Genomic DNA, 17885 nt, shown 5'->3' on the forward strand with positions numbered 1-17885 from the left:
CCAACGGCCAAATGTCGCGCGCATGCGCAGTTGCGTGCTCGCTCGCCGGCTGAGCGGAGCGGGGACTCGGTCAGCTAAAACTCTCTATTGCCGTGCACGTGGACAACAGCTCAAAGAAGGAAGAAAAAGCGTGAGTTTTAGAAAACCACCCCTTCCCTCAACATTTTGCAATCGTCCACTTCCTGTTTCTTGGCCAGTTTTGAAACTTCAGTGATTCAATTTTGGAAGTCGAATCTTTGCTTCCTATTCGGCGATAGTATGAAATAAATCGGTAGGCTGACAGCTGCGAATAAATACGAGCATTTATTTGACGAAAAAATTAAACAGGTAGGTCTTCTCAGTTTTCTTTATATAAAGTGCCGAATATTAAAAAGGAATGTATTGATTAACGTGCAGTGGCAGAACGCCGAGGAGACACGTACACACAAGAATGATCAGAGTTACTAAACAAAGGCTGCGTATGCGTAATGTTTGGGTACCGCGATCCTGGGGTTAGTCGGGAAAAATTCCGAAGTCCTCTGACTGTGAAAGTGGTCCGGGATTCCCAACCCTACTTTTAAACCCAGAGCGACAGGGACCGGTTAATATTTTTAAATCACTTGCAAGATTCATTGAAAACAGCTCTTACGCAAATGTCAAACGATTTGGGACGACATCTGGTGGCAACGAATCCCCAATTCGTTAAGCAACGGTGATCTACGTCAGTGTTTATAGTCGACCCCGCCCTCCCCCCCCCTTCCTCGGGATTTGGTGCTGGTGATGGCTACGTAGCTGGCACGTAGCAAACGTCGTTTGCTTTAGACCGAGCGTTGTCCGAATGCAATGTAGTCTTTCCGCCACATATACTTAACTGGTTCATCGGGACATACAGACAATTAACCGATTGACTTCACGAATAAGTCAGTTGCTAGTGAACGCCTGTTCATGTGTCCTTCAGGTTTGTTTGTCATGTTCCAAGTAATTCAGCTCTCGATTTGTTGCCCTTCTGTTCTAGGACACACTAACATCAAGAATTCAGCTGCCGTTTATATCCATGTGGCAGTGAATCCAAGGATGCGGTCACCGTGAAAATCGCTGAATCACAATTGACGTAGTAGTGGAGCCTCAGATCGGGTGTACCTCGAAACGAACTGTACTGTCGAAATAAATCGATGCGCAAAATTGCAAAATGCGGAGTTCTGAATCTATATCCTTGGTTGATGCCACTCAAGAAAAAAACGCCCCAAATTCATAGTCGCGAAATTATCACATTCTCATCGGACGCTAGTCAGTGTGGCACGGTGTCACTCCGTTCCCAGAGGTGACCCGTGTTTGGATCCGGGCGCCCCCCCCCCCCCCGCCCACACTCTCTCACACACTCATTTTATCTTGTTTCATTTCGGACAAACACACACACACACACACACGTCGTCACGGTTGTCAAAAAACAAGACGCCCTGATATGTACCACAAAACTTGTACGCGTCTAGTCTCAGTCTGGAAGCAATCACGCTTGAATGTACTGGTGCTCCTCACTGATGTTGACATTTTTCGGTTTCACTACTACGCAACTTGTGCGACTTATACACCACAAAATTATTTATTTGGTGATGCATAATAAATGGTAAGAAATGTAAACATTTCGGAATATTTAAGGGACATTACAATGTCGTAATCTTCAATGTTCAAGGAGTAGGACAGTCCATGCCAGGTCTCACAACAGTTTCGGTGACTTTGAAGACAAACTTGGTTCGGTGTCGAATCCATTTCTTCATCCCAGCATAGTAAATCCTGCAATGTTGTATAATACAACTTCTCAGCACCGCTCATAACTTTTAAGCGAAGGGATGACATCAGTGCCAGTGATCTTCCATGCATGATCTTCCAACAAGTCGAATTTCCCACAAGTTAGCGATCACTGCGTGGTGCATGCCTGTTTATTCTAGGGCTACTCTTAAGAAGGAAAACATGCCAGTCTGCAGGAAGAGAGAGACTTATCTTCATCGGCTTACCCAGTGTCTGGAGGCATTGCGGAGTATTTGCTACAGAACATTACAAACTTCCCACACTGTTTCCTCTCCCAAATAAGGAGGTAACATTTCAAGGTGATAGGCGAACGTCGTTCCTTCTACGCATTCCACTTTTTGCTGCTTTGTGATTGGACAGACACTGCGTCACGTGACTTCTCCAAACTTTACTTAGCTCTAGCTTTAAGGTTTAGCTCCAAACTTTAGCTTTCACCACCACAACCACCACCACCAAACTTTACTCTCCCCCTGCGCAGAGATAAACTGTCGTTGCGTATTAGCTCGACCCTTTTTCTGAAAACGCCAACGCATCAGCGCAAAAAAGAACTAAATTAGTCCATTAGTGCGCGTTCCAGGAGGTTGCTGCTGTGGACATGAGGCGCACTTGACCTGCACTCTTAAAAATGAACTTCACGACATGGCCCGCTCCTAGCCAACCATATTCTTGAATGACACCGATCTCGCCTCTGATTTGCTGAAAACGGGAGGCGGAGCCTATTTTGCTTGGCATAATGAATAAAATAGGCTCCGCCTCCCATTTTCAACAAATCAGGGGCGAGAACTTCCTCATTCGGGATGATGGTTGGCTAGGAGCGTGTTATGTGGTGAAGTATGTGGCGGTGTGGTGAGTGTGATGAAGCATGTGGTGTGGTGGACATTTTTAAGAGTGCAGAACATATCACAAATTCTCGTTACTGAAAAAAAAAAAGCATTTCCCTATATTTAAAAAGAAACTGACCACAGTTAGCGTGTACGCGCTGTATTTGGTACTTTTATATTGCACTCTCGATTACTGTCGTAAACCCACGACTTATCAGATGACACACAATTGACACACAGTTCCGACAAGTGTATTAAACTGGGCTAGATGGCACATAGTTTAAAGGGACAAAAACCGAGCGCACTAAAACAGGGCCAAAGAAAGGCGGTGCCCCCCCCCCCCCCTGTGTGCCTCTCTTTCTACTCGCTTCTCTTTTGGTTCCTTGAATGGTTGTGGTATTGTCGCATCCTATGTCATACTTACCAGAAGCTGTATCCGGCAAATCCGAGCCAGGTGGATGTCTCATAGACTATGCAGGGCAGAACGCAGAGAGTCACAATCCAGGACTCTTGCAATGCTAGGACAGTAACGACGTAAACCCAAGCGAAGCAGAGCACGGGTATCATGGTGGCACTCAGCACGATGGTGAGCAGAAGATGGTACTGGTGCGGTCGCGTGCTCTTGTGACGTAACCACGCGAGCTTCGACTGCGTGAACAAGAGGGCCAGTTTGTGTAGCCAACGTTCTCGCAGCATGCAGACAAACCTGTGCACAATACAGTTCTGCTCGCGTGTATCTTCTGGGCAGACTTCGTAGGAGACTGCATCCACATTTGCCTCAGACCTCCTGAAGAAAACCGTGGGAAAGCACCCACACAGCACAACCGGTGCCGAGGCTCTCTTCACTCATTTCCCTCTTGGGGGAGGGAAATGAGTGTTGGTATCCCGAAAGGGGAATGTGACACACGTTATCTGCTGGTTTTTCGGACATTTTTGGCCTTCCTGGCTGGCTTTTCTTTCGTTTTCTTTCTTTTATTGCGGGTGTTAGGGGTGTAGGAGATGCTGGAAACTCCCTTCCTATTGCTAAAGTTGTTTATTTTTCAGTTTAGTGGACAGAGGGTCCCTGAAGCAAAAGACACCAGCCTATGCTATGCTATTTTCTCGCATCCTGCACAATTTCATTGGCTTGCGCTTGCATTGCCATTGCATTTTACGCCCAAAAGTTGAACTCACTGAACGCATGCGTTCGTGATCCGTCCGCATGCTTGCGAAGGGCCGTGCGTAGGTTCGCAGACTACAGGTTGGTAGTTCGCTATCAGACGCACCGAAACGCAATAGTGCGGTCCAGTCGCTAGCTTTCTAACCCTGATAGAGATTCGCGCCTTTATACGCTCCAAACGTACGGTAAATACCATACCGTATACAGTCAAACTCCTTTATAGCGAACACCTTTTTAACGAAAATACCACTACAGCAAATTTTTTTGGGGTCCCGCTGGAGCCTATGGGTCCAATAATAGACATCCTTTTTAACGAAAATAGCTTTACTACGAATTTTTTTTGCTGTCCCCTGAGTTTCGTTGTAAAGGAGTTTGACTGTACCGCACTTTTCGGCAACTGTTATATTGCAATTGTTCAATATTTCTGAAGGGGAAGAAGGCAGCATTACTGCGCATGCCTAGAATATTTAATAGCAATATTTTGCGTAATACTCAGTGACAACTCCTTGTCTCCCCCAACGCCTTGGACAACCTTGTCCACAAAACGCTTGTTTACCCTTGTCCTAAATCACTACTGCTGTTTTCCCCGGACTAATGGTAAGATAAGCCGATTCATGCGTAACATTCGTATAGCGCATAAGTTATAACGTCCCGGTGTCATACTCACCTTTTTGTAAGCGATAGCCGGTATGCGGTGTTTGCACTTGTCGCAGCGATTGCTGTGAACCTTGTTCATGTAATTCTCCACGCATGCGACATGGGCCCACCGCAGGGTACCTGCACATGTTAAACATATACGTACATTCTCAGCGTCACACTGTCGGACAATTTGACGGGCCAAGAAAAGTTACAGATAAAATGGTACGAAAGCAGGCAAGCTGATGCATGAGACCGATGGATGAGATGGATGAGGAATAACATTGGAGTTATTGTTAAGCCTATGTGTCAAGGCGGACTTATGTTCGACCTGCCTTGTGGGTTTAATAAACCTAGCTTCGTCTCTCTCTCTCTCTCTCTCTTTTTTTTTCTTTTTTATTATATTTTGTGATCATCCTGTCTAGCCATATGTGTAGTGAAGTGTAGTCATGATGGGGGCTCATCTACACTCTAAGAAAAAAAGGAGTAATTTTAGTAAATTTAGGAGAAAAAATAGTCCCTTTCGGGAGTAAATACACGGGAGTAAATGAATGCCACAGAGTGAAGACCGCATTTCACGCGCTGTTGTAAGAGTCCCAGGTACATAATTGGTGCTCATGCATGAAAATACTTTGAAGCAAACCGTCAACGGTGTCATATCGAGTGATATAAAATCTTGCGCCACACTAGGGCACAATTTGCGAAGAAAGATGCGCTAACTGTTTCTTACTCTGTGTGGCTGGAAAATTGCTACGTTGTCTGAGTTATACAGCCTTATGTCGTTCAAATTGACCAAGGGTACATATCTACGTAGACTGTTGCATTTAGGAGACCATTCGCGAAGGTTAGGGACAATTTGCAGTCCTGGGGAGTAAATGTCGGGACTAAATGTTGGGTTAGGGGACTAAAATGGGGAGTAATTGCAGACTAGGGGAGTAGACGCTGCAATTATTCCCCGTTTTACTCCTTTTTTTTCTTAGAGTGTACACGTTTCGTTGGCCACATCATTGTCAAGCACGCGTCTCTCTCTCTCTTTCTCTCTCTCTCTCTCTCTGCTCTTCCCTTTTTCTCCACTTGTACTGCTTTCAAGCCAGCTCTACTGAACCCAGAAGGCTAGCTTGTACCTTATAAACACCTCGGACACAACGCACACGTCATATGTCGCTGCGTATAGACCCAGTGCTATTCACATACAATTTAGTTTTCCCATCGTACATGACGTGCAATGCGTAGTTGTTGTCTACTTCTGCACAGTGTTGTCTGCAATTTTTACTTTTGGTACTACGCGTGCGATTGGGACGCAAATTGCACCTATGCTGCTATTGAATAAGCTTTAATTTTCGAGATTGCGCCTCAACAGCTTTACGGTACCTTTAATTGCCACAAAGGCGTACGTCCCGCCCTCTCCTCAAATCGCAAGCGACAACTGTACTGGCGTGTACCGAGCACGTTATGCGGTGAAGTTCTGTTTTCAGAATGAATGTTCGTGTGAAATTAGCGTCTGCGCAAATCGTATCGCACTTATACGTCTACATAACACCAGGGTCTCCAACGAGCATGAGCTGGCACGGGTAACCTGCTACGTCACGATTGATGTAAACTAATTAATACATACTTCTCTTTCTGCATTTGCAAGGGGCAACTAGCAGTTCCGCTTTGTCTATCTTGCCACAGTATCTGCAAGTAGAAAGAAATATGTGGTATACGTTTTGATATGAATATAACTCTGTGCTGCGCACTTTCAGAGGACATCTCTTTTGACTCGAAAGAGGTTAAAAGAAAGCGAAAGAATCGTACAAGAGGGTCCTCAGTATACCTTCCAGGATGTTTTTCCTCCTAGAACCTCCCCGCCTTAAGAGCCGCATTCTTAGACGGTCCCCGACTCGGTAGTTCACTCCAGCTGCTCCTCGAGACTGGTCTTGTGCTTCAAAAATCGACCTGGACTCGAAACGTCCTCAAAGAGAAGGAAATCCTTCGCACTTTCCTCGAGTATACTACACGGTAGCGCTGGCGTTTCTATGAAGTCTAAAGTGGAGGAGCGCTTTCCTTCCTCCACTCACTAGAGTTGCGTTCCACCTAAGAACAGCACGTTTAATACCCGCTCTACGCGTCCACCTATTGGCTGCAATAGCTAGCCGCGTCACTACATCATGACCTACACCTGGTTGGCGGAACCTAGTGGCGCTGCAGTACCATTTCTCAGGTGAAGTACTGTCGGGACGACGGGCTATATGTCGTGTTCTTAGGTTGAACAGAGGTGTCGAGTCGAGGACTGTTCACAGGTACCGTAAAGCAGTAGAGCTGCATCTCGAGCAATTTATCTTAGAGTCACTAAATAAGCTACGCTTCAGAGTAACGACACTGAGGCAAAATCAGCCGCCATGTTGTTTCGGATGACCTCCAGCCCCACCTCTATTTTGGCAGTAGAAATAGATGAAGATGAAGTTCAGCAGTGGAAGAAGACAACACTTCGAAGAGCGCTAAATGGATGGCGCTGGAGGTCATCCGAAACAACATGGCGGCTCAGTGTCGATACTCTGAAGCGTAGCTTATTTAGTGACTCTAATTTATCTATTCACAGCCGGAGCCCTCAGTGCTTTTGCGTCACAATTTTTGGGCCCATTCGCACTCAGGTTTTCGAAAAATACGGGCAACACTGTGACGAAGTGGTCACCAACTATACAGTGAACCCTCGTTAATACGACCCCCGATAATTTGACATACTCGCTTTATGACAGTTTTTCTTGGGAACCGTTATGCTGCCATGTAAGTCCACCTCGTTAGTATAACAATCCGCTTATCCGACTATGACCGAGATTTTTTGTCATAATTAGGGTCAAACACAGGCATTATTTTCCCGTTATTATGACCGCGTCACATGACCTGCAGAGTAGCCCCATGGAGAGGCTACCACATACCTCATTCAGAGGGTGACACCTGTTAAAGTAGGGCGCCAATGTTTGGGATGACACTTGATGCTATTAACGTCGGAATTGCTTATTGCGCTTTTCGGACAGCCGAAGTAATGCAGCGCTTAAGGCGGCAATGACCACGAGACCAGGTCACACTGTGCTGCTGTTGTCGTGCATGTAAGAACGGCCGGAACGAAGCGATCTCTGCGGTAAGCGGAGGGTGCGTTTCTCGTTAGTATGACAATACGCTTTATGACCAAAATCCGCGGGAACGCTGGTGGCGAGGGTTCCCTGTACACAGAAAAATATTTTGGGAGGGGTTCTATGGGAACATTACATGAGGAGGATATCACCCTCCGTTCCCTCCCCCCCCCCAAATGCACTACCAAAGGTACGGTTTCGGGTGGGGAGAGGGTTTGAACCAACACATCATAGATAGCAGAAGGCCTACGCCCACGTGGCACATCGTCAGACAGGAAGGCCTGCTGTGGTTGTTGGTATGGTATCAGTGAAAGAGCGAAAAAGAGAAAAGCTCGAAGCAGCTCGCAGAGCTCACGTAGACATCCGTGTGTGACGTAGGACGCAGGCCTTCTGTTACCTAGGGAGTGTTGGTTGACCTCCCCACCCCTCCCTCCCTTCTGGATACGCCATTGCCCACTGTGCATTGCTTGTCGTGTGCGGCGGAAAACTACTGCGGGACCGGCGTCTACGGGAGGGGGTGGGGGCAATGGCATCCATTGAGCGCACCTGAAGAGGCGCAAAAAAAAAAAGAACACTTTTCGGCAAGCAAGAAAACGTCCCATTGGTCCCCTGGGAGGCGAGACGCCGACGCCGATGCAGACGCCGATACTATACTACTGCATGCAAAGGACAACAGTGGGTCTGAAACTATACTAAAACGAAAGAAGTTCACTACGTGTCGGCTACGTAGCCATCGGGAGCAGCAACTCTGTCGGGAACATAGATCACTGTTTCTTGACGAATAGGGGCTTATTTGCCACCAGACGTCACAACGAGCCGTTTTACCGCAATGTTGGTAGCAGATTGAAAATATTAAGCGTTCCCCGTTACATTTGTTAAGTTCTTGCGATGGGTTTACGGGCAACAAGCTGTTAAATTACGCCGTCAACATAAACTGCCTGTCTGCTACTTTACGGTACCTTTAAGAATACGGCCATAACTATATATAGTTATGGCCTATGGTTATAACTATAGTTATAGTTATAGCCTCTCGTCGGCCCTGGGTGTGGTTATAACCACACTCAGGGCCGAAGAGAGGTTGGGGCAGGTTGAGGCCTTGGGGTTGGCACCCCAAGGCCTGCCGTAATCACATAAAGAAGAAATACTTGGGCCTTTTCTTTTCTCGCCGGCCCTGCTTACACTACTTACGTGAAGACGGTATCAGGTTCAAGGAAGGATGCGTGGTACGCTTGTGTTGTTAAGGGGTTTGTGATCCCAAGTTAAATAATAACAGCACAACATACAGCGATGTAAATGTGCATTTCATGGTTTATAGCAAAGGGGTAACAGACGCGTACTAGACGCAGAAAGGGGTAGGGGTAGACAGGGGTAGCAGAGGGGTAACACACGCTTAGAGAAATCACCTCCGCGAATATATGAAAAGTCATCCGACTGTAATTGACATCGGCACCAGTGAGGTGAGAATGCACGTGCTTCGAGGACCGCAGTACCTGCAGATGAGATCGTCCGTGAGTGAGGCACTGCTGGCGTGAGTCGTAGAGATGTCGTTGCGCACTGCGACGCTCGAGGAACTTTTGCGTAGGCTGGCGAGCACGTTCTCTCGGTAAGCAAATAGTTCGCCGGAAGCTATGGCTGCAATGGACGCTACGGATGGGGGCAGAGATGACGTCACATGGCCCAGGGCTATCAGACTGTCACTGCTGCTGTAAACATGGCAAACGCAATAGGTTAGCAAAACCTGTGGGACACTGCAAGAACTGCATGGTTTCATGTCGTGTGCAAATGTGCAAATGAAAAATAAGAGCTGTAGATACTTTTTCTTTTTTTTTTTCTTTTTACAAATGAAGTGGAGTGTCTGCAGTTTTGTACTCGGTGTAAACGTTTCAATACTGATAAATATCGACATCTGAAACAGAATATGGATTAAGATTCATTACAATACCGATGAAAAGTATAGACACTTTATCGATATACGAATATCGATCAGTTACAATATCGGGTCGCTGGATACTCAACGTCATCTTTGGTTTCATTTGGTTTCAAAACTACGAGGGTCGTCCAAGGTTGACACATACTTTTGCTCGAGAAAAATCATTGAGTACACGTAACTGAATAAAATTTTCGGAGGACGAAGTGCAACCCTTCTCGAATCAGCGGCACTCGCAGCACGTGTAGCTTATGTGTGCGCGTATAGTAGCAGTAGCTATCATGGTTACGAGCAATGTGTCTGTAGCTGTGGAACAGCTATGTACACTCAAGTTCTTTGTGAAGGAGAACGTCAAACCAGCTGAGATTTTGCAAAGTTTATAGGCACAGTGTAGGGAACACCCCATGTCAAGGGGGGAGTGTGCGAATGGTGCAGACAGTTCGGTGAAGGACGGGATATGGTAACGAATGAACCACATGGACACGTTGGAAGGAAGTTGCCTCAGGACAGAAGCCGCCGATATTTCGAACAGAGACTGTTCTTCTTCTGGGCAGAACAGTCTCTGTTCGAAATATCGGCGGCTTCTGTCCTGAGGCAACTTCCTTCCTACATCTCTACCGGTTCGCTGGATTTCTACCCATCTACATGGACACGTTTGTACGACAGCAGTCACGCCAGTGCACATCGCAGGCATTGTGCACGCAATTCTCGAGAACCGGCGAGTAACAGTTCGGGACATTGCAGCCCATGCCTAATGTTGGCAGTGCGGAGGCAATCATTCACGGGCACTTACATTTCTGCAATGTCTATAGACCTGTATAGCACTGTTTGCAAATAAACGACGCAAACCAGAAGAGCTACGGGGAACAAAACAGGTTAACGCGCGCTGGCGCTACCTGGCGGCGTGCACTTTTCACACCTTTAAAGGTGTAATAGCGTGCATGGCGCACGCCTTTTTAGGTGTAATTTTGGTAACATCATAATAGAGCACGGTTTCGCACAAATTTTCTTTACTCGAGTGTTGTCTGTCCTCCAAAAATTTAGTCTTGCAACATCTCAACATTGTTCAACAGTATTGTAGACACTTGCGCGTGCTCGATTATCGATAGCGATGCATTATGCATTAGCTCGTACCGACGATATCCAAGACATAATGAAAGCAAGATTTGCACTGACACTTGATCTTTAGTAATGCTTTCCGAATTTTGTAAAATATCATACTGGAGATGCAATGTTACGCAACCAGATTGAATGTGCATAGCGCACACCTTTAAAGGTGTGAAAAAGTTTACAGTGTGGAGCTATCAAAAGCGTCTTTGCAAACAGCAGCTGTAACCGGAAGACCAACGGGACGCACATCCAGCTGTCGCGCATTGGCGCACCCTGGCGTCGCCCCGACACTTCACTTCTGACCAGAAGGGATCGCGCATGGCAGTCTCTGAGCAGCTACTGAACAGATTTTTAATCCGAGGTGGCTGGATTTTTGCAGGCGGTCGTCACATGTGACGAAACCTGGATGCATGATTTCACCCACAGAGACAAAAAGGAAGCTGCATGGATTGGCAACATAACGTTTCTTCGCCGCCAAAGACAAGCAAGATGCAGCCGTCTGCTGGGAGAGCTATGGAACATGTCTTCTGGGACATGCGAGGTGTCATCCGTGCGGACTTCTTGGGGCAATGGGTCACGGTTGATGCCCAGTGTTACGTAAATGAGTCAGACAGACCGAAGCTCCAGGTGACCAACCCCAACAAGGGGGGGGGGGAATATATATTTATTGAAAGGAAGCTTTAATCAACAAGTGCCCAGAATCCCAACTCGAGCCAGGAGCCGCGCGCTCATCGCAGTCCCATGCACATGGTCGCCCATCGTCCTTCTCTAAGTTATGCAACACCCAGTACTACTGCCGGTGCCCGTGCCGGACGAAACGCAATTCGCAAGAAAAGGCCTAGGATGTTGCCCGGAAGGGCCAATCGTGACAACGCCCTGCCTCACCATGCGAATTCGGGAGTAACAAGCCTGGCAGAAAAATGCTGGGAGATTTTGTCCCATGCCTCTTACAGCTCAGATTTTGCCGATGCGATTACGAGTTGTTCGTTGTTCTCAAATTGCACTTTGGAGAGAAAAAGTTCCACAGATGAAGCCCCAAAGAAGATGACCTGCATTGTCTACGACAGCGGCCCACTACTTTCTACGTCAAAGGCATCAAATAGTTACCGCAGCGACGGTAGCGGTGTCTAGATGCGCGTGAATAATAATTTGAGAAACTGACGTGGTATGTCGAAATGTAAGGCAGAAGCTGTGGACGAAATCCCCTTCACAGGCAAGCTCTGTACCGGCCATACTATATCGGTTGATGAATATCAAAGAATGCGGCCGCAAGGCCCGGCTACAAAAGACGCGTTGCGCCGCCTCTCAGAAGGAAAAAAGGAGTTCCCAGAGAGTTTATTGATAGTTAGATACATCATTTACAGTAGTTATTACATGACTTTACTGTATATTGAGCTGGAATTGTGGGGAGCCTTAAGCCGGTCAGCTTATGTCAGCAGCATAGATGTCCCGTGAAGCTGCTAAACTTCAATGACACGAAATCTCTTCATGATGAGCTACAGACTGGCAATTCCAGACAACCGTATCGCAAGCAGTACATAAGCGCTGTTGAGATAAAAAAAAAATGCGGCATACAGGCCGTGCTGCCTAGTACGGGCATTATGAAGCCTTTGCTGTAGTAAGAAGTGGTGCCCGAAAACTCCGTAGTGTGGCAGGAATCGTTTGTGTGTTGGTGTAGAGGATGGGGTTTTCTGTCAGCCAAACCTATAGAGGCGGGCCGGAAGCGGTACCTTGTATCTAGCTTGGGTATTGTGCAACACAAGAGTTATTGGCTTGCAGTTGTTGGCGCTATTAACTCACCCTTCTTGTGGACACAAAATACTCCGTAACCTCCTCCATCCTACTGGGACACGCCTTCTGTGGAGGGAGAAGTTGAATAATGCGCATGGGATTATACATGGGGAATGCACGTGGGAACGTGCATTGCCCATGTGTAATCCCCATGCGCATTATTCAACTTCTTCAAGCACCTCTTCAGCAACTTCAGCAGCTTCTTTAAGCACGTGGGAACGTGCATTCCGGGCCCACGCGCAGCAAGTGCCTGTGTACGAGGCGGTCATCCCGGGGTGGAGTGTTTTCACATATAGCGGCTGTGGAGAGGCTGTTGTCTGTTGAGAGTCTGTTGTTTGTTGTGGAGAGGCTCTTCGTCTGTTGGTCTGTAGCACGCCGCCATGTCCTGTGCCGTTCTGTTCGACCACACATGGCGACAGTGTCTTTCGACTGCATCAAGTGGTATGCGGCATCCGTGGGGTCCCCGGGTGATGAGACGGACCACAGTCGTATGTTTCTTCTACATATAGCCGCTGTACTGTTTTTGGGATTTTCGGGATTCATGGTTTGTCGTGCGTTTTGCATGTTTGTTATTCTTCGTGAGAGGTGAATGAGAGGTGAAACTTGTGAACTGCTACGGTGCATCTAGAATATCATCGAGTTCCCGCCATGTGAAGGTTATTAGTACGGGATGTCAACAGGCTCTCAGTGCGGGCTTTGGACCAGATTCGTTCGGGGGACAGGGGCAAACCCGGACGAGGGCTTCGTTATCGGCGAGACGCTCTATTTGCGCTCAAAAGCGCGGTACACAGCTGGTCTTAGGCCTTTTGGCTGATCACTACAGTTTGATCTTAGCAAAAAGGCCAATGGAAATGAGGGATAATGAGAGGTAATGGAAAATAGTCGTATCCAAGACAAATGACCATTTTGAGTCAGCTCACCATCGATCGACCTGAAGCAGAAAAAAGTGAAATGTCTAGGCCATCGGAAGAACTGGGACAAGCAAGCCGCGTCGAGGCACTTAAATAGACGGGCTGTGAAACAAATAACTCACGCCGTTAGAAGGCGGTTGTGTCGAGTGTAGTCTTGTTTATCTCAAACAACGAATTATATCGATCATGCCCAAGTATATAGCTTGCACAGGTGCACTGGTGAATTAGGTTTTGTTTCGTTCCCGTTCGTGTACCGATGGTGGCGTTTTCTTGCCGAGCACTCTTCCTGCCGAATGTTGCTGCCAATTTAGAGGATCGTGGGGCCGACTTCGCACAGCATGTCGGGTTTCCAACCCACGTCACCTCCCAGTCTAGGCGTGGAAGAGCGGTCACTAGCCACTAAGGTCCTGTCCTGTTTCACCAACGCCAGCTAACACTTGAACCGAAGTTAGACTTCCCTAAACTTGGTGTTAATCGTCAACCCTGTGTTACCAACGGCTGTGTGTTACCTTGTTTGACGGATAATCTCGCTATCCCGGGTTGGTGGAACCGGGCTGACGACTAATACCAAAGTCAGGGAAGTCTGATTTCGGTTAAAGTGCTAGCCCGTGTTGGTGAAACAGTGTCTTAGAGTCATGGGAGCTGGTGGTTCGTGTTCAGAGGTATCAAAATGTTATACAGTCCACGTTTGCTTCCGTTGCGTTGCCGAACGGCCTAGTCAGTTCAACAATACGGGCTTGCTTCAATGCTGTGTTGTACTCTGTAAACAGAACTTCACCGTACTGCAGACTCTGTGGTAACCACTGCGCCGAATGATCCGTGTATCGCCTGTGGTTTCAAGAGTGAGCGCGATGTTCATGGGCGTACCAAGAGGAGGGCAAGGGGGGGCAGTGTTCCCCCTCCCTCGAGCTCCAAGGTCGCTTGTGAAAAAGTGCGCTGTTTAGTGATAGGTCGTCAGGATTATTCTCAGGTGTCATAATAGGAACCCCCGCACAGTCCGCAACGTCCGCCTCCAGAAAACAGGTGGTAGAGGGGGGGGGGGTTGTACGCTTGTCCCTGCTTTTAGAAAAAATCCTGGCAACGCCCATGGCGATGTTAGTGGCGATTTAGCTGTACTATAGCAATGAAAGTGCTCCAGTGGTCGCTGAGATGGAGGCGGTTTTATCCGGTTTAGACCAGGTTAGGTTAGGTCAAGTCAGATCTCGGGTGCCCTGGAGGGGGGCGGAGGCGTCCGGGGAAAGCGGAGCCTTCCCACCGCGCACGCCCCAGACGGTGCCAGCATAAAAGCGGGATCCCATGACAAGCGATGAATTCGGTAGAACCACCTGGACTCAAGCGACAACAGAGCTATGTCGCGGCTACATAATCTTGCATCTGTTCCCCGTAGATATCTGTCGCTTGTCGCAAGAGACGGTTGCCCGGAGCTTGCCCAAATCCGCTAGATTTTGCGGTATGTTGAACCGGATCGAATGATAAAAGATAGAGATGTGGGGCAACAACGTAGGCGTGTGTGGCAAGTCAACTTTGTTGCAATGAAATTTCCTGCTTGCAGGTGGAAAGCAACCGTTTGAAGTCTGTGGTTATCGCGTGTGACAAAAATCTCTTGCACCTTGTGCGGAAACGCCACACACCACACATATATCATGACAAACCTGCACTATAGTAGTAGTGGTATCGGTGTTTATTATATCCTGCGGCGGGTCAATCGAAATTTTATTATATTTGAGACTGGTATGCCGCATAATCAATTGGAAATAATGATATTTTTTTCTCTCGCAAATGGATTGGGTAGCTGAACCCCATGGGCGGATTTAAGGGTCTGTCATGGGCGGGGGGGGGGGTCTTAAGGAAATTTTGTGTTTGTGCAGTGGGTCGTCATCATATGCGAATGCGATGCCTTCCTTATTTAAGAGGACATCAAAATGTATTTCCAACACGAACGTCGAACATGGAACCCATTTTCGTCGTTCAGTCTACTCTCCCAAACGGCGACTATCATATGAGGAGGGGGTAGCAGGGAACGACTGTTTAGCGCTCACAGCGCAAAGCGCACTACGTGGCCCGCCTGCTGCTATGATAATGAGGGAAGTCAACTCAAATTTGCAATTCTGTGACGTGGCTGTGAATACGCCCCTGACCATTTACGGCATCCCACTCTGCACAGGCGTAGGTGTGGGCAAAACCGCAACTTGCGAAGCTATGAAATGGCAGGGAACCCGCCCCAAGATGACTATTGGGTCTCGGCCTGTTACGTGTTCATGTGACCGTAAAGTGAGATAGCGATGAGTTGATTAAGGCAAACTGTACCTTTCTTGATTCTCTTCGTCCCGTGCAGTTATGGTGGAGGGCGCTAGAGACTCCATTTGTTGTCAACTGCTCAGAAGCACAGACACGTGATCACCTCGAAGTCCATTGGAACAGGTATGGAACAGGACGCACGAACTTCTTCTTCTTCTTCCCATGGGGAATGGCCATTCCTCGAAAAAGATAGCCGTGAGCCACTGACCTTCTCTGTCTTCTTCGCCGTCTCTGCCCGCCATCCACCAAGGGCGATTGTAAAGGCTAAACTAGCTAAACTATGACTAAACGTCACTATGTTTCCTGTAGCTGTGGTCGCTAAGGATGATGAACGGGTTGTGGTGCTGGTGCGTTATTTCCGAGTGATCTGCCTGCCAGGACGATCAATGTGTGCGTACAGTCAGTGAACAAAAAGGCGCAGACAGGCAGTTCAGTGCATCTTTCTTTTCTGTTAATCCCCGAATCCAATGTTGATTATGACGGATATTTATCGAGACGTTGCCAGTATAATGACAAATGACTCAGCTCCTCAGGTCGTTACTGGGTACTGCAGTCTGACAATATGGGAGGGGGTAATCGCGCTAACGTGTGGGGGCGAAACTTGAGGAACGATGGTCGAACGAGGGCACAAAAGTGACATCTTAATCGTTTTTCTCAAAAGGGAGCTTGTCCGCGAAGTTGGCCCAGGCCACATAATCCTCATAACAGCATAAGACAGGCAGGCAGATCGCTCGGCAATAACGCGCCACCAACAAACAGAGAATGCATGGCCATGCAAATCTTCCGATTTTGTGATATTTGGTGGACACTTAGTGCAGAGACATCGGTCATCACGTGGATCTCGTGTGATAACGTCGCAAATGAAAAACAGTGAAGAAAAGAAAAAGATACTCCGCAGCCGGAACTTGGAAATTGGTACAAAGTACAGTTGGACATCCTCATAGCCCTGGCCGATCTCCCTCGTGGCTAATGGCCATTCTCCGTGGGACGAAGAAGAAGAAGACATTGGTTTGAATCAGTGACGAACCACCAATCAGTTCCTCATCAACAGCTGCGGAATTTTATGTCATTCTTTTGTTGTTGTTGTTGGTTGGTTGTCATTCTTTTCTTTATGCAGCACATCGTCGATTTTACCCCGCGGGAAACGGCAGTCTTCACTGACTCAAAATCTGCACTGCAAGCCATTGAAAATTCCGGCATACGTGGCTTATCCGCACACTTATATGTATGAAGTAGGCCACAGGCTGGTTCAGTTAATCAGTTAAAAAAAATCAGTTGATTTATCTATCTAGAGACTCTGCAACACATTCTCCTTTCTCATTTCTAACGGCACACCGTCGTTGAAGCTGTTTAACACAATGGAAAGCAATTGTTCCGAGGCTGGAACATACAAAGGAAAAACACAAGCCTCAAGTTTCCGGGACGCATGAACAGTTGAAATACGGCAGTCATCGAAAAAAGGTAGACAGCGGTCGACAGCTGCCCAGACAACCAGACAATAATAATGATGCTGTGGTGGCGCTGGTGAGAGGGCTCACCGTTGTCGGATGTTACACGCAGTGGCCTAGCCACGGGGGGGCTAGGGGGGGCTCGAGCCTCCCCTACCTGCCACGGACCGACCCACGCAAATCGTGTAAATCCCAGGAGAACATAATATATGGGGGAAGGAGGGGGGACCAGGGTGACGATCGCGAAAGTTCTTGCAGTTCATTGCGTCTATACTCTTGAATGGTTTTCAAAGTATGAGCTTTTCAAAATACTTCCAATCTCGTGACACCACCTCATTGATCATGACAGCCTATACATGTAATCGTATTGTGAACGTCCAAATCAACTATTTTCGTTCCCCCCCTTTTTTTTTTTTTTTTTTGCATCCGCACTTTGCAGTGTGCACAAGTATGTGTGCTTCCCCTCCTCCCAGGGGGGGGGGAGTGGGGCGAGTTTTCGTATCGAGCCCCCCCCCCCCCTACCTTGGAGGTCTGGCTACGCCACTGGTTACACGTGATGTTCGTCTGCCTATGGTATGGCAACATGTTGCACGTGCTGCAGGGTAGCAGCCAGACAGGGCCCGAATTGGTCAATGCGCTCGACCGGTAATCCTGTTCAGACATATGTCGGCACAGTTCCCTTAGTATAGTCGACCCAGGACGCACATCCAGGGCATCAGTCGTGACGTTGCCTGCCACTGTGAGGCCCTTTCACCAGCACCACCACGACGTACGGTTCAAATCCCGCCGCTCTCTGGCTTTTTCGAGGACTGCCATATTTCTGCTGTTTAACACATTTGAAGTCATTCTGCGCCACGTGTAGCATGTGTTGCTATATTACGCTCTT

The 17885-nt window shown here is 47.8% G+C and overlaps 1 protein-coding gene across 2 annotated transcripts; it reads right to left on the reverse strand.

Annotated features, from left to right (window-relative positions):
* Positions 1–1592: 1592 nt before the first annotated feature.
* On the reverse strand, positions 1593–15740 carry LOC135399616 (uncharacterized). 2 transcript variants are annotated; one of them, XM_064631342.1, is made up of 6 exons: positions 15561–15740; positions 9005–9214; positions 6017–6078; positions 4433–4542; positions 3031–3254; positions 1593–1770 (listed from the first exon to the last, which is right to left on the reverse strand). In XM_064631342.1, the coding sequence occupies exons 1-6, from the start codon at positions 15614–15616 to the stop codon at positions 1665–1667; spliced, it is 768 nt and encodes a 255-aa protein (XP_064487412.1). In that variant the 5' UTR covers positions 15617–15740; the 3' UTR covers positions 1593–1664. The 2 variants fall into 2 exon arrangements, with proteins under 2 accessions (XP_064487412.1, XP_064487411.1); XM_064631341.1 differs by having other exon boundaries at positions 9005–9217.
* Positions 15741–17885: the final 2145 nt, after the last annotated feature.

The sequence above is a fragment of the Ornithodoros turicata genome, chromosome 7 (assembly GCF_037126465.1).
Source record: "Ornithodoros turicata isolate Travis chromosome 7, ASM3712646v1, whole genome shotgun sequence".
NCBI lineage: Eukaryota > Metazoa > Arthropoda > Arachnida > Ixodida > Argasidae > Ornithodoros > Ornithodoros turicata.